The sequence below is a fragment of the Pelodiscus sinensis genome, chromosome 13, assembly GCF_049634645.1.
Source record: "Pelodiscus sinensis isolate JC-2024 chromosome 13, ASM4963464v1, whole genome shotgun sequence".
Classification (NCBI taxonomy): Eukaryota; Metazoa; Chordata; order Testudines; family Trionychidae; genus Pelodiscus; species Pelodiscus sinensis.
In genome coordinates, this window is record NC_134723.1 from 1133583 (window position 1) to 1156432 (window position 22850).

General features: G+C 59.4%; 1 protein-coding gene across 6 annotated transcripts in view; it reads right to left on the reverse strand.

The window, feature by feature from the left end:
* DGKK (diacylglycerol kinase kappa) overlaps positions 1-22850 on the reverse strand; it is an 86798-nt gene that overhangs the window by 39025 nt on the left and 24923 nt on the right. For 4 of the 6 annotated variants that reach the window (XM_075896543.1, XM_075896545.1, XM_075941282.1 and 1 more), the window contains 8 exons: positions 15305-15415; positions 13926-14006; positions 12190-12294; positions 5757-5889; positions 5261-5367; positions 4529-4654; positions 4273-4375; positions 399-561 (listed from right to left, as the gene is read on the reverse strand). In XM_075896543.1, coding sequence (XP_075752658.1) covers positions 399-561; positions 4273-4375; positions 4529-4654; positions 5261-5367; positions 5757-5889; positions 12190-12294; positions 13926-14006; positions 15305-15415 — 929 coding nt within the window. Of the gene's footprint in view, positions 1-398; positions 562-4272; positions 4376-4528; positions 4655-5260; positions 5368-5756; positions 5890-12189; positions 12295-13925; positions 14007-15304; positions 15416-21443; positions 22526-22850 lie in introns of those variants that run through there. The other 2 variants (XM_075896546.1, XM_075896544.1) reach the window with 2 other exon arrangements.

A 22850-nucleotide genomic window follows, 5' to 3' on the forward strand; every position in this document is an offset into this window, starting at 1 on the left:
CGTGAAGTCACATCTCGAGGGGCTGAGCAGCTTCCCCCTTTCCCCACCCCCGGCGGGCGCAAGGAACGGAGGGAGGGAAGGGACACGAATCTCGCGGGGTGCGAGGTCCGGAGCTGCGGGCGCAAGCCTGGCAATGAGGCCAGGTGGCAGGGGGCGCTGTGGGCGCGAGTGCAGGGAGGGAACTGGACAGCAGGGGGCGCCCCAGGCATAGGGAGGGGGATGGGCGGCAGGGGGTGCCGAAGGCGAAGGAGTGGGGGGAAGGGCGGTGGGGGCGCAGGAAGGGGGATAGGTGGCAGGGGGCGCAGACGGGGGTGCAGGGAGGGGGATGGGCAGCGGGGAGGGGGATGGGTGGCGGGGGCACAGGGAGGGGGATGGGCGGTGGGGGGGCTGTCACTTACCCAAGGTGAGGGCCCCCGTTCATGAGGTCGAACACTTGCGCTGGGTTTAGGAACTGCTTGAATTTGCGCAGGAATTTCACGCCCTGGTTGTCGCCGCTCTTGGAGTTGACGAAGGCCAGCAGGGGGCTGGAGCAGGACGAGGGGCAGGTGGCCTTCCAGAAGCCTGGGGAAAAGCCGAGTGCTCCGGTGAGGCGCTGCCTGCAGCCCGGCGGGTTGGTTTGACACAGCCCGGCCAGGGGTCCGAGCGGCGGCGGCGGCGGGGCGGGGAGGCAGCCTGGCAGGTTGGTTTGACATGGCCCGGCCAGGGGTCCGAGCGGCAGCGGCGGGGCAGGACGGGGAGGCAGCCTGGCGGGTTGGTTTCATAGAATCATAGAATAATAGGACTGGAAGGGACCTCGAGAGGTCATCGAGTCCAGCCCCCCGCCCTCAAGGCAGGACCAAGCTCCGTCTACACCATCCCTGACAGATGTCTATCTAACCTGCTCTTAAATATCTCCAGAGAGGGAGATTCCACCACCTCCCTTGGCAATTTATTCCAATATTTGACCACCCTGACAGTTAGGAATTTTTTCCTAATGTCCAATCTAAACCTCCCCTGCTGCACTTTAAGCCCATTACTCCTTGTCCTGTCCTCAGAAACCAAGAGGAACAAATTTTCTCCTTCCTCCTTGTGACACCCTTTTAGATATTTGAAAACCGCTATCATGTCCCCCCTTAATCTTCTTTTTTCCAAACTAAACAAGCCCAGTTCATGAAGCCTGGCTTCATAGGTCATGTTCTCTAGACCTTTAATCATTCTTGTCGCTCTTCTCTGTACCTTTTCCAATTTCTCCACATCTTTCTTGAAATGTGGCGCCCAGAACTGGACACAGTACTCCAGCTGAGGCCTAACTAGTGCAGAGTAGAGCGGCAGAATGACCTCACGAGTTTTGCTTACAACACACCTGTTGATACAACCTAGAATCATATTTGCTTTTTTTGCAACAGCATCACACTGTTGACTCATATTCAACTTGTGGTCCACTATGACCCCTAGATCCCTTTCCGCCATGCTCCTTCCTAGACAGTCGCTTCCCATCTTGTATGTATGGAACTGATTGTTCCTTCCTAAGTGGAGCACTTTGCATTTCTCTTTATTAAACCTCATCCTGTTTACCTCTGACCATTTCTCTAACTTGCTAAGGTCATTTTGAATTATGTCCCTATCCTCCAAAGAAGTTGCAACCCCACCCAGTTTGGTATCATCTGCAAACTTAATAAGCGTACTCTCTATCCCAATATCTACATCATTGATGAAGATATTGAACAGTACGGGTCCCAAAACAGACCCTTGAGGAACTCCACTTGTTATCCCTTTCCAGCAGGATTTAGAACCGTTAACAACAACTCTCTGACTACGGTTATCCAGCCAATTATGCACCCACCTTATCGTGGCCCTATCTAAGTTATATTTGCCTAGTTTATCAATAAGAATATCATGCGAGACCGTATCAAATGCCTTACTAAAGTCTAGGTATATGACATCCACCGCTTCTCCCTTATCCACAAGGCTCGTTATCTTATCAAAGAAAGCTATCAGATTAGTTTGGCATGACTTGTTCTTCACAAACCCATGCTGGCTATTCCCTATCACTTTATTACCTTCCAAGTGTTTGCATATGATTTCCTTAATTACCTGCTCCATTATCTTCCCTGGGACAGACGTTAAACTGACCGGTCTATAGTTTCCTGGGTTGTTCTTATTCCCCTTTTTATAGATGGGCACAATATTTGCCCTTTTCCAGTCTTCTGGAATCTCCCCTGTCTGCCATGATTTTTCAAAGATCATAGCTAAAGGCTCAGATACCTCCTCTATCAGCTCCTTGAGTATCCTGGGATGCATTTCATCAGGACCTGGTGACTTGCTGACATCTAACTTTCCTAAGTGATTTTTAACTTGTTCTTTGTGTATCCTATCTTCTAAACTTACCCTCTCTCTGCTTGTATTCACTACGTTAGGCACACCTCCAGACTTCTCGGTGAAGACCGAAACAAAGAAGTCATTGAGCATCTCCACCATTTCCAAGTTCCCTATTACTGCTTCTCCCTCCTCGCTAAGCAGTGGGCCTACCCTGTCCTTGGTCTTCCTCTTGCTTTTAATGTATTTATAAAAGGTCTTCTTGTTTCCCTTTATGCCTGTAGCTAGTTTGATCTCATTTTGTGCCTTTGCCTTTCTAATCTTGCCCCTGCATTCCCGTGTTGCTTGCCTATATTCATCCTTTGTTATTTGTCCTAGTTTCCATTTTTTATACGACTCCTTTTTTATTTTGAGATCATGCAAGATCTCCTTGTTAAGCCAAGCTGGTCTTTTGCCATATTTTCTATCTTTCCTACACAGCGGAATTGTTTGCTTTTGGGCCCTTAACAACGTCCCTTTGAAATACTTCCAACTCTCCTCAGTTGGTTTGACACGGCCCAGCCAGGGGTCCGAGCGGCGGCAGAGGGGCAGGGCGGGGAGGCAGCCTAGGGAGGGGGAAGGGAGGGTGTGTCTCGTGGAAAACCAGCTTGTAGGGGAGAGAGGGGCAGCGCCAGGCAGAAAACAAGAGGGCAGAGGAGAAATGAAACCAGCTGGGAGGCCCCGAAAGGAGACCAACCCCTGCCGTCTCGGGCAGCTAGGGCTGGGGAGGAAGAAGAACCCTGCATAGGGCTGTTAACTCCTGGTTGAAATGTTTTCTGGAAAACTATACGGTTAACCAGCCGGCTGCATCACGCCGCAGCGGGGAGCTGCTCCGGCCGGGCCGGGCACTGGTTAACCAGCCGGCTGCATCATGCCGCAGCGGGGAGCTGCTCTGGCCGAGCCGGGCACCAGTTAACCAGCCGGCTGCATCACGCCGCAGCGGAGAGCTGCTCCAGCCGAGCCGGGCGCCGGTTAACCAGCCGGCTAAATCACGCCGCAGCGGGGAGCTGCTCCGGCCGAGCCGGGCGCTGGTTAACCAGCCGCTCCCATCATGCCGCAGCGGGGAGCTGCTCTGGCCGGGCTGGGCGCAGGTTAACCAGCCGCTCCCATCACGTCACAGCGGGGAGCTGCTCCGGCCGGGCCGGGCGCCGGTTAACCAGCCGCTCCCATCACGCTGCAGCGGGGAGCTGCTCCAGCCAGGCCGGGCGCCGGTTAACCAGCCGCTCCCATCATGCCGCAGCGGGGAGCTGCTCCAGCCGGGCCGGGCGCCGGTTAACCAGCCGGCTGCATCACGCCGCAGCGGGGAGCTGCTCCGGCCGGCCGGGCGCCGGTTAACCAGCTGCTCCCATCACGTCGCAGCGGGGAGCTGCTCCGGCCGGGCCGGGCGCTGGTTAACCAGCCGCTCCCATCACGCTGCAGCGGGGAGCTGCTCCAGCCAGGCTGAGCGCCGGTTAACCAGCCGCTCCCATCACGCTGCAGCGGGGAGCTGCTCCGGCCGAGCCGGGCGCTGGTTAACCAGCCGCTCCCATCACGTTGCAGCGGGGAGCTGCTCCGGCCGGGCCGGGCGCCGGTTAACCAGCCGCTCCCATCACGCCGCAGCGGGGAGCTGCTCCGGCCGGGCTGGGCACCGGTTAACCAGCCGCTCCCATCACGCCGCAGCGGGGAGCTGCTCCGGCCGGGCCGGGCGCCGGTTAACCAGCCGCTCCCATCACGCTGCAGCGGGGAGCTGCTCCGGCCGGGCCGGGCGCTGGTTAACCAGCGATGCAGAATAAATGTTGTTCTGTGCACAGAGGCACGTGTGGATGTGCCCCACCACCAGACACAGGCTGCCGCTGAGGGCGCTCTGCCAATCAGCCGCCCTAACACTCAGCTGCCATTGCCCTTCAGCCACTGGGCACACTCCATGCAGCCCAGGGAAGAGCCGGCTCCAGCACTCACCGTCCGAGTCGATGCTGTTCAGGGCGGTGGGCGGGATGATGGAGACCTTGTACTGCCCCAGGGGGCACTTCCTCCCAAAGAACTCCTTGCAGGCGCTGTGCACCTAGAGCAGGCAGAGCAGGAGAAGGCTGAGCCGGCGGCCAGGCGGGCGGGAGCGAGCCCTGGTGCACACAGGGCTACGTCTCTGCGCCCACAGCCGCAGGCAGGCGCAGGGGCGAGCAGAGAGCGGGGAAGGGGTTGGAAGGTGGGGTCTTACGATGGCCTTGCACCAGAGGCACCTCCAGTCCTGCAGCCGCCGGACGCTGCCGCAGGTCCGGTCGCACACGGCACACCTAGCACTCACCGGCAGGTTGCCCTCCAGCCACTGGTGGGGCATGGCTACCTGGGGAGAGCAGCGACACAGGCCAGTTACCTGGCTGGCAGCCTGTTCTCAGCTCTCCCGCTGCCCTGCGGGGCCTGGGGCAAGTCACCCCAAAGCTCCGAACACACGGTCACGTCTGGACAGGGGCCATGTCTGGACACATGGCCACATCTGGACAGGGGGCCATGTCTGGAGACACGGCCACGTTTGGACAGGGGGCCATGTCTGGACACACGGCCACATCTGGACAGGGGGCCATGTCTGGACACACGGCCACATCTGGACAGGGGGCCATGTCTGGACACACGGCCACATCTGGACACACGGCCACATCTGGACGGGGGACACATCTGGACACACGGCCATGTCTAGACAGGGGGCCACGTCTAGACACGGAGCCCATGTCTAGACACACGGCCACATCTGGACATGTGGTCCCATCTGGACACAGGACACTGACTCCGGGGTGTGACTCCTGATTGGCAGCCACATAAGAAGCCGGCCCGCTGAGCCCACAGCTGTCTTTGGCGCCCTGGCTTAGGGGGCTGGCTGGTCCGGTGGCTGGCCAGTGAGGGCGAGGAGGGCAGTGCCCTTCCTGGGGGGGCGGGGAGAGAGGGACGTGCTTACCCCATCTTCATCCTCAATGATGTCGCTTCCTATGGAGGCCAGCGTGGTCCACTTGCAGTTGTTGGTGGCTCTCACCGCACAGCGCTTGTGGGCTTTGAACTTGCAGACTAGGAGGGCGGGAGGGAGAAGCCAGCCGAGTGGGCTCCCCTGGCCACGCTTCCCGTCCTCCAATGCCTGGTCCCCGGGCCTGACCCCGCGCCCACCCCTCGCCTGCCGCGGAGCCGAGCCCACAGCCAGCACCTAGCAGGGCCCAGCCTCTGTCCCGGCACAGCCCGCCGGCCAGCGCCTTGCCCAGCTGCCAGTGGCTGCAAACAGTAGGGGTCACGCGCTAGCACCACAGAGACAGGCCCCTGGGCGACAGACCCTGGCCCGGCCCTCTCCCTTCTAGCTCTGCCTCTCACCCCAACCCCTCCCTGCCTCCCGTCCTAGTCCGCACCCCGGCTTGGTAAGCAGCCCCCGTGGCCAGCAATCCCCCCAGCCCCGCCCTGGCTGGTACCTTCGCAGGAGAGGCCGTGGGAGGTGACCCCCGACAGGGCCTCGCGGCACACGTTGCAGAAGGTGGGCCGAGCGTGGGAGCAGGCGTACCAGTTGTGCATGCCGGAGAAGTGCTCCATGTTGAACTGCGTGGCCTGCAAGGACAGAGGCGTGGCTGGTGCGCGGCGGGAAGGCAGCAAGTCCTCCAGCAAGTGGGCGCTTCCTGGGAGGCACCAGGCTTCAGGACTCCTGCTCCCGATGCCCCTGCGCCCACCCTGCCAGCCTCCGAAGGGGGAGCCAGCATGGAAGCGAGGAGGGTGGCACTGGCCAGGTTTGCCAGCCAGGGGGTGCTGCACGTGGCTGGCTCCCAGAGCAGAGTGCAGCAGCACGCTGGAAGGCCTGGCCACGTCCCCCATTACGGGGCTGCCTACGTGACACGAGCCAGGGTCCTTGGCGCATGTTGAGTGGGCACATGGGCCATCCGTGGTACCTACGCCATCAATGGACACTCCTTGCCCACGTCAGTGAAGACGGGCTGTTTCACCGCCGCTCGCAGCCTAGCACCGGCGTGCCGCGGTGGTGAAAGCCGGGTCCTAGTCGGCATGAGCGCCCAGGGCCCCTCGGCACTCTTGTGGCGAATGGCTCAGCCCTCCTGGGGAGAGGCAGCGAGGAGTCGCTGGGAGTCCCGCCAGGCTCCTCGGAACCCAGTTCTCCCAGGCTCGGCCTGTTCCGGACGGAGACATGGAGCCCTGGGCTCAGGGCAGGCACCTCGGGGTTACGTGGCCCTGGGACTCCAGCCCTCTCCTGCCTCCTGTGATGCCACCCGGCTCGGTGCCGACTGGCGTCTGCATTTGCACAACCCAAAGCTGCGTTATGCCAAACGCGTCCCGTGGCGCCCGTTCCTCCAGCGCAGCCACCGAGGCTACGCACCCCAGTGCAGGCAGGTGGCATGAGCCGCTCTGAATTCCCATGTGGGATACTCGGCACCGAACCAACGGCTTGGGAATGACCCTGTTTTCCGGTGAGCCCAGCCGTGGCTGGTCTGACAGACTCGTGACCCGCCACCCATCCCGAGCCCGGAGTTTGCCAGGGGCTGAACCGAGGATTCCCACCCTGGGGAGTCTAGGGAATCCCTCAGCGTGTCTGCGGCTGCCTTTGCAATGCCCCCCCCTCCCGGGCAGGCAGGCTGGGCAGCAGGCAGGGCGTTAGGCACGCTGGGTCCGTGCCTGGCGCAGGCACAAGGGGCTCTGCTCTCGGCGCAGTGAGGCTGAAGAGCTCTGTTTCCAGCAGCTTCTCCCTCCAGCTCGACACGAGAGGCCCAGCGTCTCGTGGAACTCCGGTGAGAGCAGGCTGCTGGAGGCTGCAGTCACACGCACGAGGGGGAAGCCGTCACGTTGCACGAGCAAACGTGACCCTAGCATCTCCCCACAGCTGGCAGGCTCAGCGTTCTCCCCAGCGGCTCAGCTGGCTCCGTGCTTCAGGCTGTACCCAGACCCCATGTGTCAGTGGGAGCCGGGCCCCTGAATGTCTAGGAGGAGCTGGGCCCCTGGGCGTGCGGGGCAGCCGAACTGCCAGAAGAATACACTTTTGTACAAGACCACTGGGGGGCACTGGGGGGCCTCGGAAACGCCCAGTCTTCCGTCCCAGGCTGGGAACCTGCAGGCCCGGGGCGAGCGCCCGAGCTGCTGGCAAGTCGGGGGGGCCGCTGGCGAGGGTCGTGCCATGGCTGGACTAATGGCAGGTGGAGAGGTGCGCAGGTGTGTGCGTCTCCCCCCAGCAAGACAAACAGCCATTCGTTCCTTAATTCTAAATGGGCAGCTCCACCGACCTTCACCGAACGGCACCAATTAGAATCATAGAGCACGAGAACCGGAAGAGACCTCGAGAGTCATCGAGTCCAGTCCCGGCCCTCGCGGCAGGACCAAGCCCCATCTAGACCATCCCTGGCAGGCGTCTGTCCAACCTGCTCTGAAATCTCTGCAGTAACCGAGATCCCACAACCTCCCCTGGCAACTGATCCCAGTGTTTAACCCCCCTGACAGGCAGGAACTTTTTCCTAATGTCCAACCTCAACCTCCCTTGCTGCAGTTTAAACCCCTCGCTTCTTGTTCTATCCTCAGAGGCCAAGGAGAACAATTTTTCTCCCTCTTCCTTGCAACAGCCTTTTAAATACTTGAAACCCGCTCTCCTGTCCCCTCTCAGGGTATGTCTACACTACCCCGCTAGTTCGAACTAGCGGGGTAATGTATGCATACCGCACTTGCTAATGAAGCCCGGGATTTGAATTTCCCGGGCTTCATTAGCATAAGCGGGGAGCCGCCATTTTTAAATCCCCGCTGCTTCGAACCCCATGTAGCGCGGCTACACGGGGCTCGAACTAGGTAGTTCGGACTAGGGTCCTATTCCGAACTACCGGTACTCCTCGTGAAACGAGGTGTACCGGTAGTTCGGAATAGGCACCCTAGTCCGAACTACCTAGTTCGAGCCCCGTGTAGCCGCGCTACACGGGGTTCGAAGCAGCGGGGATTTAAAAATGGCGGCTCCCCGCTTATGCTAATGAAGCCCGGGAAATTCAAATCCCGGGCTTCATTAGCAAGTGCGGTATGCATACATTACCCCGCTAGTTCGAACTAGCGGGGTAGTGTAGACATACCCCCAGTCTTCTCCTCTCCAAACTCAACAAGCCCAGTTCTTTCAGTCTTCCCTCCTAGCTCATGTTCTCTAGACCTGTAATCATTCTCATTGCTCTTCTCTGGACCTTCTCCAATTTCTCCACATCTTTCTTGAAATGTGGGGCCCAGAACTGGACACAAGACCCCAACTGAGGCCTGACCAGCGCAGAGCAGAGCAGAGCAGAGCAGAGCAGAGCGGAAGAATGACTTCTTGTGTGTTGCTCACAACACTCCTGTTAATAAATCCCAAAATGGCGTTTGCTTTTTTTGCAACAGTGTCACGCTGTTGATTCATATTTAGCTTGTGGTCCACTCTGACCCCTAGATCCCTTTCTGCAGGACTCCTCCTAGACAGTCGCTTCCCATTCTGTGTGTGACACGGAGCGTTCCCTCCTAAGGGGAGCACTTTGCATGTGTCCTTATTCAACTTCATCTTACTCACCTCCGACCATTTCTCCAGATCATTTTGAATTTTGACCCTCCCTCCAGAGCACTTGCAGCCCATCCCTTAGAATCCTTGAATCACAGGGCAGACAGAGACCTCAGGAGCCATCGAGTCAACCCCCTGCCCAAGGCAGGACCAGCCCAACTCAACCATCCCAGCCAGGGCTGTGTCAAGCCAGGACTTAAAAACCTCCAGGGATGGAGATTCCACCACCTCCCTAGGGAACCCCTCCCAGGGCTTCCCCACCCGCCTAGGGAAATAGTTTTTCCTAGTATCCCACCTAGGCCTCCCCCACTGTAAGGTGAGCACATCGCTCCTTGTGCTGCCATCCGCCCCCACTGAGAACAGCCTCTCGCCAGCCTCTTTGGATCCCCCCTTCAGGGAGTTGCAGGCTGCTCTCAAATCCCCCCTCACTCTTCACTTCTGCAGACTGAACAAGCCCCAATCCCTCAGCCTCTCCTCGTAGGTCATGTGGCTCCAGCCCCCTCAGCATTTTGGTCGCCCTCCACTGGACCCTCTCCAATGCGCCCACGTCCTTTCTGTAGTGGGGGGGGGGGGGCAGAACTGGACACAATACTCCAGATGTGGCCTCACCAGTGCCCAATAAAGGGGAATAATCACTTCTCTGGATCTGCTGGCGATGCTCCTCCTAATGCACCTGAATATGCCATTAGCCTTCCTGGCTACGAGGACGCCCTGCTGACTCGTATCCAGCTTCTCATCCACTGTAACCCCCAGGGCCTTTTCTGCAGAACTGCTGCTTAGCCAGTCAGTCCCCAGCCTGTACCAATGCTTGGGATTCTTCCCTCCCAAGGGCAGGTCTCTACACTTGTCCTTGTTGAACCTCATCAGACTTTTTTGGCCCAATCCTCTGATCTGTCCAGGTCACTCTGGACCCTCTCCCTGCCCTCCAGCCTATCTACCTCTCCCCCTAGCTCTCCCAGGTTGGTATCATCTGCAAGGGTAATAAGTGTGCTCTCTATGCCATTATCCAAATAGTTGCTGAAGATATTGAACAGAACTGGCCCCAAAACAGAGCCCTGCAGAACCCCACTTGCTATGCCCTTCCAGCAGGATTGAGAACCATTAATAACTACTCTCAGAGTACGGTTATCCAGCCAGTTATGCACCCACCTTATAGCAGCCCCAACTAAGTTGTATTTGCCTAGTTTATGGATAAGAAGATCCTGTGAGACCATATCAAATGCCTTACTAAAGTCTGGGTATACTACATCCACCACTTCTCCCTTATCCACAAGACTCGTTATCCTATCAAAGAAAGCTATCAGATTGGTTTGACATGATTTGATCTTTACAAATCCATGCTGGCTGTTCCCTAGCACCTTATTATCTTCCAGATGTTTACAGATGGATTCCTTAATTACTTGCTCCATTTTCTTTCCTGGCACAGAAGTTAAACTGACTGGTCTGTAGTTTCCTGGGTTGTTCTTATTTCCCTTTGTATAGATGGGCACTAGATTTGCCCTTTTCCAGTCTTCTGGAATCTCTCCCGAATTCCATGATTTTTCAAAGACGACAGCTAAAGGCTGAGATACCTCCTCTATCAGCTCCTGGAGTATTCTAGGATGCGTTTCATTAGGCCCTGGTGACTTGCAGACAGCTATCTTTTCTAAGTAATGTTTAACTTGTTCTTTTTTTATTTTATCTTCTAAACCTACCCCCTTCCCACTAGCAGTCACTATGTCAGGCATTCCTTCATCATCAGCCTTCCTGGTGAAGACCGAAACAAAGAAGTCATTAAGCACTTCCACCATTTCCAAGTTTCCTGTTGTTATTTCTCCCTCCTCACTGATCAGTGGGCCTACCCTGTCCGTGGTCTTCCTCTTGCTTCTAATGTATTTATAGACTGTCTTCTTGTTACAGTTAGAGGAGCCTGGACAGCCCTACCTAGACAATGAATGGTATGTCTGCCTTGGGCACAGTGCAGATCCCTAAAAAGCAAAACCCAGGCCTGTCTCAAGTCTGGCACACGTAGCACGCAGGCAAGATTTAGGAGGGAGAAGCTTTGAGAGGCAGGCATGTTTTGCATAACAATGCAGAGTACGCAGTACAGCGAGACCACGTCAAACACACACGACAATCAACCTTGTACTGGTACTTCTGTTTCTGATAAGCAAAAATTACAGGTGCAGCCATAAAATTGTTAACTGAGCACATCGTTTTTGCAACATCCTGAGTAGCAGGATGTTCCCCAAATAGGGCATTGGGTGTTGTAGGTATCTTACACAGTACGTAATCGACTGGTAAATATTAGAATGCCCACGTCTCGCTTTGCTATCAAATGGGCTTAGTAAGAAGACTCGAAGGGAGGGCGTGAGCAGGATCGACCCAGAGGTCCTGCTCGATGTAACGAGAAGTAAACAGACCCCTCACACCAGCTACAGCAGAGCACGGCGTTCCGATGCGTGGGAAGGAAAGGAAGCACGACCTCCTGCCTGGTACTGTAGGCAGCATACGGGTGAAGAGTAAGTGAACTAGGCTTAATGAGTGCATTATTTAGTAGATCTATTGGTTGCTTTTGCATTGCTTTTGCAGTATGAATTGCTTTAGAATTGATAGTATTTAAGGTTTGAATTGTATAGTCATTGTTTTTAAGGCTTGTAAAATGTAAACAACAATGTTAACTGCTCAAAGCTTGCAATAAATGAGAAAGCGCTTGAGTCTCCCTGGAGTGTCCTGGTTTCCCTTGGCTCTAAAATAAATTGACCCACACGACAGTTACCCTTTATGCCTCTAGCTAGATCTAACTTGTTCTGTGCCTTTGCCTTCCCAAGCTCGCCCCTGCGCACCTGTGCTGTTTGCTTCCATTCATCCTTTGTCACCTGACCTAGTTTCCACTTTTTATATGATTCCTTTTGGATTTTTAGATCCTGCAGGATCTCCTGGCTAAGCCTTTTGCCAGACGTCCTGCCTTCCCCGCGCAGTGGAATAGCAGGCTTTTGGGCCCTTAATAATGTCTCTTTGAAAACCTGCCCCGGACTGTCAGCGCACGATGCTGCCGCTGGCGCTTTGGGACGGGGCTGACTGTTCTGTCTGTACAGCACCTAGCGCCTTGGGGTGGATCTGGGACCAGGCACCTTGGTGTTACCGTATTACACCTAGTAAATAATCCCAGAGAAAGGCAGTTCCCCACCAGCTGTTCTCTCTCTCACAAGGTCACAGCTGGCCACCCCAATAGTGCACAGCACGACCGGCTGTGTAACCCTGCGTCTCGTGGCACTCCCCACAATGGGAATACTGCCGCCATCGCCCCGTCTCCCTGCGCCGCTTCTACGGACGCTCCCTGTCCCGGACCCGCCCCAGGACGCCTCCCTCACCTCGCTGACTTCCCACTTCTGCACCGATTTCAGGGCACTGATCCAGTCCTCCATCTCCTTTCGGTTCTCAGCGCACAGGATGAGCTTCCGGAACGGAGTGATCACCTGGAGAAGGAAACTGCCCTGCTACGCCTGCTGCGAAGGGCAGGGAGCTGTGGGGAGCCCGGGCTGATGCCCCGGAGGAACTCCAAGGTGCTCCCAGCCAGCTCTGTCCCACACCTCCCCTCAGCCCCCAGGCTGGATGCCCCCCACACAGCACGGAGGGAGCACTAGCGCTCTGCTTTGCTCTCTGCCCTCCCAGCAGGAGGCGCTGTTGGCCATCGGCTGGAGAAGGGAAATGAATCTCCCCATCAGCAACCAGCCATCGCATGCCGCAAGAGGACTGTGCCAGCCCCTCCTCCTGGGAGATGAGCCCCCGGCCCCCACGTACAGTCTGAGGCTGGCTTTGCACAGGCCAGGGAAACACCTGTGGGAGGAGGGGAGCAGCCCCGCTCAGCTCCCTCCCCCGCCTTTGGTGTGCCGGGCGAGGAGCTGGCAGATCATGATGCAAAGCCCAGACCTGCCCTGCCACGCTGGGCCACGCTGGGCCGTGCCATTCCGGGCCACGCTGTGCCGTGCCATGCCGGGCCATGCTGTGCCGTGCCATGCTGTGCCACGCTGGGCCGTGCCATGCCGGGCCATGCTGGGCCATGCTGTGCCGTGCCACGCTGTGCCACGCTGGGCCGTGCCATGCCGGGCCACACTGTGCTGTGCCATGCCGGGCCATGCTGGGCCATGCTGTGCCGTGCCACGCTGTGCCACGCTGGGCCATGCCATGCCGGGCCACACTGTGCTGTGCCATGCCAGGCCATGCTGTGCCGTGCCACGCTGTGCCACGCTGGGCCGTGCCATGCCGGGCCACACTGGGCCGTGCCATGCCGGGCCATGCTGGGCCACGCTGTGCTGTACCATGCCAGGCCATGCTGGGCCACGCCGTGCCGTGCCATGCCGGGCCACGCCGTGCCGTGCCATGCCGGGCCACGCTGTGCCGTGCCATGCTGGGCCATGTTGTGCGGTGCCATGCCGTGCCACGCTGTGCTGTGCCATGCAGGGCCACACTGTGCCGCACTGCGCTGCCGTGCCATGCTGGGCTACACTGTGTCGCGCTGTGCTGTGCCGTGCCATGCTACACTGTGCCGTGCCATGCCGTGCTGGGGCACGCTGTGCTACACTGTGCCATGCTGTGCCATGCCGTGCTGCGGCACGCTGTGCTACACTGTGCCATGCCATGTTGCGGCACACTGTGCTACACTGTGCCATGCCGTGTTGCGGCACGCTGTGCTACACTGTGCCGTGCCGTGTTGCGGCACGCTGTGCTACACTGTGCCGTGCCGTGTTGCGGCACGCTGTGCTACACTGTGCCGTGCCGTGTTGCGGCACGCTGTGCTACACTGTGCCGTGCCGTGTTGTGGCACGCTGTGCTACACTGTGCCATGCCATGTTGCGGCGCGCTGTGCTACACTGTGCTGTGTCGTGCTGCGGCACGCTGTGCTACACTGTGCCGTGCCATGCCGTGCCATGCCGTGCTGCGGCACGCTGTGCTACGCTGTGCCGTGCCGTGCCATGCTGTGCTGCGGCACGCTGTGCTACACTGTGCCGTGCCGTGCCGTGCCGTGCCATGCCGTGCTGCAGCACGCTGTGCTACGCTGTGCTGCGCTGTGCCATGCCACACCGTGCCGCGCCGTTCGGCCCCTTACCGTGAAGCTGTTGTTAACGTTCTTGGTGCTGGTCTCTGCCATGCTGGCGTCGGACAGGTCCACCTCATCGAAGATCAGCGACTGGGGAGGCGGGAGGGAGAGGGCCATGTGGCAGACAGCCCGGCCTTGCTCTGCCCAGGGAGCGCCTGGCTCGCATAGGCTGGGGAGACTGGCTTCGCCTTTGCACGGGGCTCGGGTGGAGAGAGGGGCTCGCTGGATGACCTGTAACGCTCCCTAGCAGAGGGAGGGCCTAGGTGGCCAGGCTGGCACCGAGGGCAGCTGGGGGCAGGGGGCTGCTCGAAACCCCAGATCCTCGGAGGCATGGAGGTGCCCAAGCCCCATAGCGAGGAACTGGCCTCCCCCTCGGCCTCGCTCTGCTCCCCGGGACCCAGCGCAGAGATTGGGAAACCCCTTCTTAAAACCAGGCTGAGCCCCTGTGGCGCGGGGGGGCTGTCTGCTCTGTGACCGGGGCCCTGCGCTGCGATGGGAGAGTCTCACTGGGATTAACCCAGACACCCAGGGAGGGAGACAAGGGGAGGGGGGCGGAGACCAGCACCTGGCTGGGGGCGGGGCTGGAAGAGGGTTTTAGCTTCTGGCTGGGATCATGGAGGAAGCAGCCTGAGCAAGGGGCTGAGATTTAGGGGCCCAGGCTCCCCCATCTCAAGGGGGCTGAGGCATCCTAGGCCTGCCCTGGAACCAGATTCCACCTGTGCTGTGTCCTGGAGAGGCAATACACTCCCCCTGTTCTACCGGCCGGTGGAGCCTGTCCGTGCCATTACGGGGGTGCAGGAGGCGGGGACCACGACGCGCCGTCACAGCCACATCCCACAGGCCATGGGCAGGCCACGCTCCTGCTCTGGGCTAGCTCCCTCTCGGAACCCTCTGCCTTTTGGGCCTCCTCTGTCCTGGGGGCCCGCCCTGGGCAGCCGAGGGGCCAGGAGAGCTGGCAAGGGACTCGGTGTCCCTGGCAGAGGCTGGCTGCCTGGGGCTCTGCCAGTGTGGAGCAGGCACCCAGTGGGCAGGCGTCTCCGTGGGCGCGCGGGGAAGGCCCCAGTCCCCTGAGTCCCTCAGGGCCTGGGGGGTGAGCTCAGTCGAGGTTGCCTGAGGGGGTGGCCAAGGGAGAGGAGACCCCAGGGGAGTGAGGCAGACCCACGCCAACCCCATGGGGATGCGTCTCCTCCCTGCGTTTGGGCGCGAGGCGGGAAAGGGCCAAGGCCAGGCCCCCGTGGCCTGCGGGAGGGGCGGACGGCCGAGCGTGTGGCAGGCCCCTCCGTGCCCCGGGGCGAGCCGGCAGCCGGCTGGCTGAGAAGCTTAGCTCAAGCTGCAGGGGTCCCCAGCTCGCCTGGCGCCCTCACACCGGGGCTGCTGGCTCTCCCTACCTTGGAGTCCTTGGCGTAGTACAGCGTCCGGCCCCGCAGCTTAAAGTAGCGCCGCTTCCACCTCTGGAACGAGCTCGTCTGCTTGAGGAGCAGCCCCTCCTTCACGCTCTTCTGCAAAGAGTCACAGGCGCCTTGGTGCCCCGCCTGCCCGCGGGGGTCGGTCTGCTCGCTCCCACCCGCGTCGCGCTAGCCACCCGCCCTCACGCCCGTCTCCACCCGCTCAACGACCTGGGCTCGGAATGAGACGGCCCCTTCGAGCCCAACCCGGCAGCTTCCTGCGCGGAGGCGGCTGGAGCCCTCGGTCCCTCCAGCCGCCATGCCGAGCGCTCCCCTAAGCACGCAGGGAAGATGGGCCTGGGGCGTGGAATGCAAAGGAACACACACACACACACAGAGTTACACACACACGCACACGGACAGACACACACACACACACACACAGAGTTACACACGCGCACACGGACAGACACACACGCGCGCACACACACACACACAGAGTTACACACACACGCACACGGACAGACACACGCGCGCACACACACACACACACACAGAGTTACACACACACGCACACGGACAGACACACACGCGCACACACACACACACACACAGAGTTACACACACACGCACACGGACAGACACACACGCGCACACACACACACACACACAGAGTTACACACACACGAACACAGACAGACACACGCGCACACACACACACACACACACAGAGTTACACACACACGCACACGGACAGACACACACGCACACACACACAGAGTTACACACACGCGCACACGGACAGACACACGCACACACACACACATGCACAGTTACACACATGCACACACAGAGTTACACACACATAGATTTACACACCCAGATTTTCACCCTCCATCTCTACGCACGTGGCCCTGGGGGACAGGACCGGCCCTGCGGGCAGAGCGGGCTGTGGGAGCGTCTCCCAGATTTGGACGCTCCGGCCAGCGAGGAGGCGAGTCGGTCGCTGTGCCGGCGCCGAGCGCCCTTGCAGTCACACACAGAGACCCCCCGGCCGCCTGGGCCTCAGCCCCACTTTGCTGACCCACCGGCCTGTCCTGGATTGGGATCCCGAGGCTCCGTGCGACGCTCCGGGGACCTGCCCCACAGAGCTTAGCGCTGCAGGCGCCCGGCCCCTTTGGCAAAGAGCCCTCGGGCTTTGCTGCTGGGGTGCAGCCACCGATAACCCGGCGCCTCTTTCTGGCCTCCGCTCGAGCGGCAGCGCAGTGTAGGAGCAGCGCCGGCATCGCCCCCTGCACCGCGGCGACCGTGCCGGGCATGGCTTGTTCCTTCCGGGTGCCGGGCAGGGCTGGTCAGTAGCCCCCGGCTCTCGGGGCCTGCGAGGCTCCAGTTCACCTGCTCCAGTGACCCGTGACACTACTGGCTGGTGCCCTGCAGCCGATCGGGGAGCAGCGCTCGCACCGAGTTCCCCTGGCCCCCGCCTGGGAGGAGCAGCAACCTCGCGTCGTCCGACCCGCCGGGCCTGCCTCCCTCCTCGCCGCGTGTGCGTTCAGCCCCCCTGGGCCGGCTCTGGGGGGCCCTGCTGCTCAGCGTTCTCCCTCGGGCCCACAGCTTCCTGCAGGCCCTGAGCGCCCCTTTGCCAAGGCAAGTGGGGGTGGAGAGGAACGTGACCCCCACCGAGCAGGCAAAGAGAACCCAGCGCTTCCCTGCGCCAGGGGCTGGACGAGCCACCAGACACACGCGGAGCCGCCCCTGCCCCAGAGAGCCTGCGGCGACGTCCCAAGCCAGCGCCAGGCGCCGGGTGCAGCAGATAGACCGGGGGGGGGGGGATACTGGACCACAAGCCCCGCCTCGAAGTGTGGAGTCGGGGCTCCCTTTCCAGAACAGAAACGGCACCGGGCGGGATGAAACGTAGCCAGCCCCCAGGAAGGAGTACCAGCCTGCTGCCCAGGGACAGAGGTCTGGCGTTGCGGGCCCCTGACCAGGCCCCGGACCCCCTGCGAATAACCGCACAGTCCAAAGTCTCCGAGGGAGTGAGTCTGCAGCTTTACAAGCAACTCAGAGTCCCGTGGCACCTCAGTGACGACCCGAAACACACTGAGAGTCGTGGGCCCCGCCGCCTCCTCACCCTTCCTCTGCAGCTCGGCTGCGTGGCGCCCACGGACGCTCCCGGTCAGTGTCCGAGGGGCCGCAGGACCCTCTTGGAGCCCGACGGCCTTTCCCTGCCTCGCAGCAGCGCTTGGGGCCTCGCGAGCCGGCGCAAAGCATGCGGCGCCTTCTGCCGAAGGGCCGGAGAACGGCCACGCTCAGCCCGGATTCTGGCCTGGCAGTTAATCAGCTGCAAGAGCCACCCGGCCCCCTTCAATTAACCCGCAGCGACGGCGTCGGGTAGCAGCAAATCGGTCAGCGCACGTCATGAGGACTCAGCACGGCGGGTGCCAGCGGGTGCTCTACGCGGCGCTTTCCCCGGAGCAGCCGGGGGAGGGCGTGTCGCTGGCCTGCTTGTGCCTCATGCTGGCGCTTGACAGGAGAAAGTCGGCTCTGGACGGAGCCCGTTAAAGGGCCATGCCCCTCTTCCACAGCCATGGCAACCGGCTCCCTCGTGGGCAGCTGGGGCCGTGGAATCATAGAATTGTAGAACCACAGGGCTGGAAGAGACCTCAGGAGTCATCGAGTCCAGCCCCCTGCCCAAGGCAGGACCAATCCAACTAAATCAACCCGGCCAGGGCTGTGTCAAGCCGAGACTGAAACACCTCTAGGGATGGAGATTCCACCACCTCCCTAGGGAACCCAGCCCAGCGCTTCACCACCCTCCTGGTGAAATAGCTTTTCCTAATATCCAACCTGGACCTCTCCCACCACAACTTGAGCCCATTGCTCCTTGTTCTGCCATCTGCCCCACTGAGAACAGCCTCTCGCCAGCCTCTTTGGAACCCCCCTTGAGGAAGTTGCAGGCTGCTCTCAAATCCCCCCTCACTCTTCGCTTCTGCAGACTAAACAGACCCAAATCCCTCAGCCTCTCCTCACAGGTCATGTGCTCCAGCCCCCTCAGCATTTTGGTTTCCCTCCGCTGGACCCTCTCCAATGCGTCCACATCCTTTCTGTAGTGAGGGGTCCAGAACTGGACACAATACTCCAGATGCGGCCTCACCAGAGCCGAATAAAGGGGAATAATGACATCTCTGGATCTGCTGGCAATGCTCCTCCTAATGCACCCGAATATGCCATTCGCCTTCTTGGCTACAAGGGCGCCTGTTGACTCATCTCCAGCTTCTCATCCACTGTAACCCCCAGGGCCTTTTCTGCAGAACTACTACTTAGCCAGTCGGTCCCCAGCCTGTACCAATGCTTGGGATTCTTCCCTCCCAAGGGCAGGACTCTGCACTTGTCCTTGTTGAACCTCATCAGTTTTCTTGTTGCCCAATCCTCCAATTTGTCTGTGTCACTCTGGACCCTGCCCCTGCCCTTAAGTGCATCCACCTCTCCCCCCAGCTTAGTGTCATCTGCAAACTTGCCGAGGGCACAATCCATCCCCTCAGCCAGGTCATTCATAAAGATATTGAACAAAATTGGTCCTAGAACCGATCCTTGGGGCACTCCGCTAGAAACCGACCGCCAACCTGACATCGAGCCGTTGATCACTACCCGCTGGGCCCGGCCTTCTAGCCTCTTTCTATCCATCTTACCGTCCATTTATCCAATCCGCATTCCCTTAACTTGCTGGCAAGAATATTGTGGGAGACCGTATCAAAAGCCTTGCTAAAGTCAAGGTCTATCACATCCACTGACTTTCCCACGTCCACAGACCCAGTTACCTCCTCAGAGAAGCTAATCAGATTGGTCAGGCACGACTTGCCCTTTGTGAATCCATGCTGACTATTCCTGATCACTTTCCTCTCGTCCAAGTGCCTCAAAATGGGGCTCCAAACACTGGGCTGGAGACAGACCTTAGGAGCTGTGGGCGAGGGAACCTGGGAGCGAGCACTGGAGGCCTGACGCTCTCTCCAGGCCTGGCCAAAGACTCTGCAGGGCCCAAGGTGGCAGGTTGTGGGCGGCTGCACCGCGTGGCCAGGCATCTCCCAGCCAGGGCAGCGAGCAAGCCACCGGGCAGTGCAGGGCCCTTAAGGACAGGGCCTGAGACAGCCGCCTTGCTCACCTGGCCCTACGGCCGGGCTGTCACGTTACTGGATTTTAGGGAAGCAGCCGGGTCACTGCTGCGCCCGTGGGGGGTGTTTGCCCCAAAAGTGGTACAAAGGGGGTCATGTGAAGGGTCAAACGAAAGCTTACGTTCTTCTGATTCTATATTTGATCTTCACATACCTGTATGATGTCTGGGTGTGACGTTATGAATATGTAACTCTGTCAATATTGGAAACTTCTCTGTTTGTGGCTGAGCAATAGTCGAAGAATGCTCAGCCTATGGACATGCTAATGAGCAAGTCTCCATGGAACAATAGCCCTCTCTAGGCCAAGGACACACCTCAAGAATGTGACTGATACCTAAGGGCTGCCAGCCAGGGACACAGGGATAGGCCACGGGCCAGGTGACCTGCTGCAGCCAAGAAGAGGGAAGGAGGGATAAAGATGCCATGCGGCAACCTCCATTTCGGTACTCAGATCTGCTCCTGACCCCACATGCGGCCTCGCAGGGAATCACAAGCTGGGAAAAACTATGGACCCATCCTGATGTAGGATGTGCACCAAGGACGCTTAAGCCAGCAGCTGTAACATCTCTGCTAGAGCCTGCATCGAGAACTGGGAGATTCGATGCATGTAACATACTATCCTTTATCAACCTCACTCTCATGCTTTTCTTTCTTGTAGCAATAAACCTTTAGAGTTTAGACGCTAAAGGATTGGCTCAGCGTGGTTTGTGGGTAAGGTCCAGAGGGTAAATTGACCAGGGATCTGTGGCTGGTTTCTTGGAACCGGACAGGACTTGTTAGGGGTAGGTAGGATTGGGTGCTAAAACCCCCACCGGTGTATGAGGCCCGGGGCCATCTGGGGCACGGATATTGCTGGGGTGTCGGAGGGGTTTTGCTCGGGAGGCGTCAGGCAGGCAGCTGGAGCACTCGGTGTGACTGGTTTGTGGCCTGTTTGGAGAGGTCTCCAGTCTGGGGGCTGTAAGGAGCCCCGAAGTTGAGCAATTCGCCCTGAGCTGTCCCCAGACCCAGCCCGGTCCGTCACACCATCTGCCACCGGACGGTGCAGCCTCGGTCTGAGACAAACCGCTCCACCTGCAGAAAACGCCCGTTGGCCAAACCCCTGCCAGGAGGTGCCTGGGGCCGGCTTTGCTTTTGCCAGACCCAGGCAGGCAAGCAGCGCTGGCGTCTGACCCCCAGCCAGCCCAGTTGTGCCGGGGAGAGGGGCCGATTCAGCCCGGGAGAACCAGGAATGGTGAATCCGCGGGCTGGCATGCCCAGCTCCCCCCTTCCGGCCGCTGGTCTGGCAACGCCACGCCTATTTACACCAGACGCAGCCCCCAGAACAGAGCCAGGTCACACCAGGCTCCCCAGCCGGCTGCTCCCCTAGGCCTACCCACCAGCCGGGCAATACAAGCTGCCCCCTCCCAGATTGCAGCAGGTCTTACTGTTAGTGCCCATGCCCCTAAGCCCGGCTTTGGGTAAATACCCAGCCCCGCCAGCCCCTCGCCCAGCCCCCCACGTCCACATACCTGCATCAGCCATTGTGCCCGCCCAGACATGTGTGTCCACATACGTGCATCAGCCACTGCCTCGCCCAGACACATGTCCACATACGTGCACCAACCACTGCCCTGCCCAGACACGCGTGTCCACATACGTGCACCAGCCACTGCCCTGCCCAGACACGCGTGTCCACATACGTGCACCAGCCACTGCCCTGCCCAAACACGCGTGTCCACATACATGCATTCACACATCCATCACCATGTACACCAAGCAGGCTTATTTGGCTACGGAGCTATCAACATGGCCATAAGCATTCAACTTTTTCTTTTCTCGTGTATGCTGTACCTGGAATGGGGAGCTCTGTGTGTGAAAGTGAGCATGTGCGTGAGAGCACGTGTGTGCGCACGCCTGGAAGCTGGGTTAGCACTGTATATGAGAGACAGAAATAACCCTCTGCCTCCGTAGGCTGGCCGGGTCAGACCGGGACCTACCGGTATCCAGGCCTTGCTCTTTGGTGCCCTCAGCCGCGTGCTGTGCGTTCCAGTGCCGCTCCCGGGGGCCGGCTCTGCCCTGCAGCTCCTGGCTTCCGAGCAGGTGAGTCAAAGCAGAGCCAGCTGCAAGCTGGAGCCCAGGGAAGCTGCAGTTACTGTCCCAGCCCAGGGAAGCTGGCAGCTGCAGCCAAAGTCTCCATGGACCATCGGCGCGCAGACGAGAGCTCCTGCCTCTCCTGCCATGCAGGTGAATGAGGAAGTGGCTGAGGGAAGCAGCTGAACTTGCTTTGTGTGCTTAGCAGAGATAAAAATAGCCCAGGGAGGAAAAGAAACTCTAGCCGGGCTGAGACAGGCCAGGCAGCCGCTGCTCCAATGGGCAGAGAACCCGAGCCAGCCGCGCCCTGGCCTGCTGCACCTTAGCCTAGGTGGGAACCCTCCTTCGCCCGAACACAGCAGCAGCAGCCAGGGCTCGTCCCTGCTCACAAACAGGCTCACTAACCGCTTTGCGCCAAGCCCGTAGCAAGGGCAGAAAGGACAAGGCGGCTTTCCCCAGGATCCTCAAAGCGCAGGGCCGGGCCTCTGGGTTAACGCAGTTTCGCAAGAGATTTGCAGAGTGTTTCCTGCTTGTCGCAGCATCTGAGCCCTGCTCTCCGGTCCACCTGTGGAAGCACTGGGACCCCTGCCGTCACCGGGAGCAAAACAGCGCGGCCCGCAGAGGCGGAGATCCCAGGCTGAGTCCGCTCTCTCAGCTCACAGAGACCTGCTGCCGCCCACCACGAGCTGCCCGAGTAGCCAGTTCTCAGTGGCTTCAGCTCCCTCTCCCACAGCGGCCCGGCCTCCGGTGGGCTCAGGGGAGTGAAGAGCCAGATACACACACCCAGGACCGTGCTCCCACGCGACAGTCCTTCCTACGGAGCAGAATCACATTAGAAGCCTCCTCACCCCCACTAAAAAAAGTCAGAGCTCTGTCACTGGATGCAGCCACCTCTGGGGTGGGACACAACAAGGCTGTGTCTACACTGGCATCCCTTTCCGGAAAAGGGATGGTAATGAGACACATCGCAACTGCAAATCCGCGGGGGATTTAAATATCCCCCCAGCATTTGCATGAACATGGCTACTGCTTTTTTCCGGCTTGGGGATAAGCCGGAGAAAAGCGCCAGTCTAGACGTGATTCTCTGGAAAATAAACCCTTTTCCGGAGGATCTCTTATTCCTTGAGAGTAGGATTAAGAGATCCTCTGGAAAAGGGCTTATTTTCCGGAGAATCACGTCTAGACTGGCGCTTTTCTCCAGCTTATCCCCAAGCCGGAAAAAAGCGGCAGCCATGTTCATGCAAATGCCGTGGGGGATATTTAAACCCCCCGCGGATTTGCAGTTGCGATGTCTCTCATTAGCATCCCTTTTC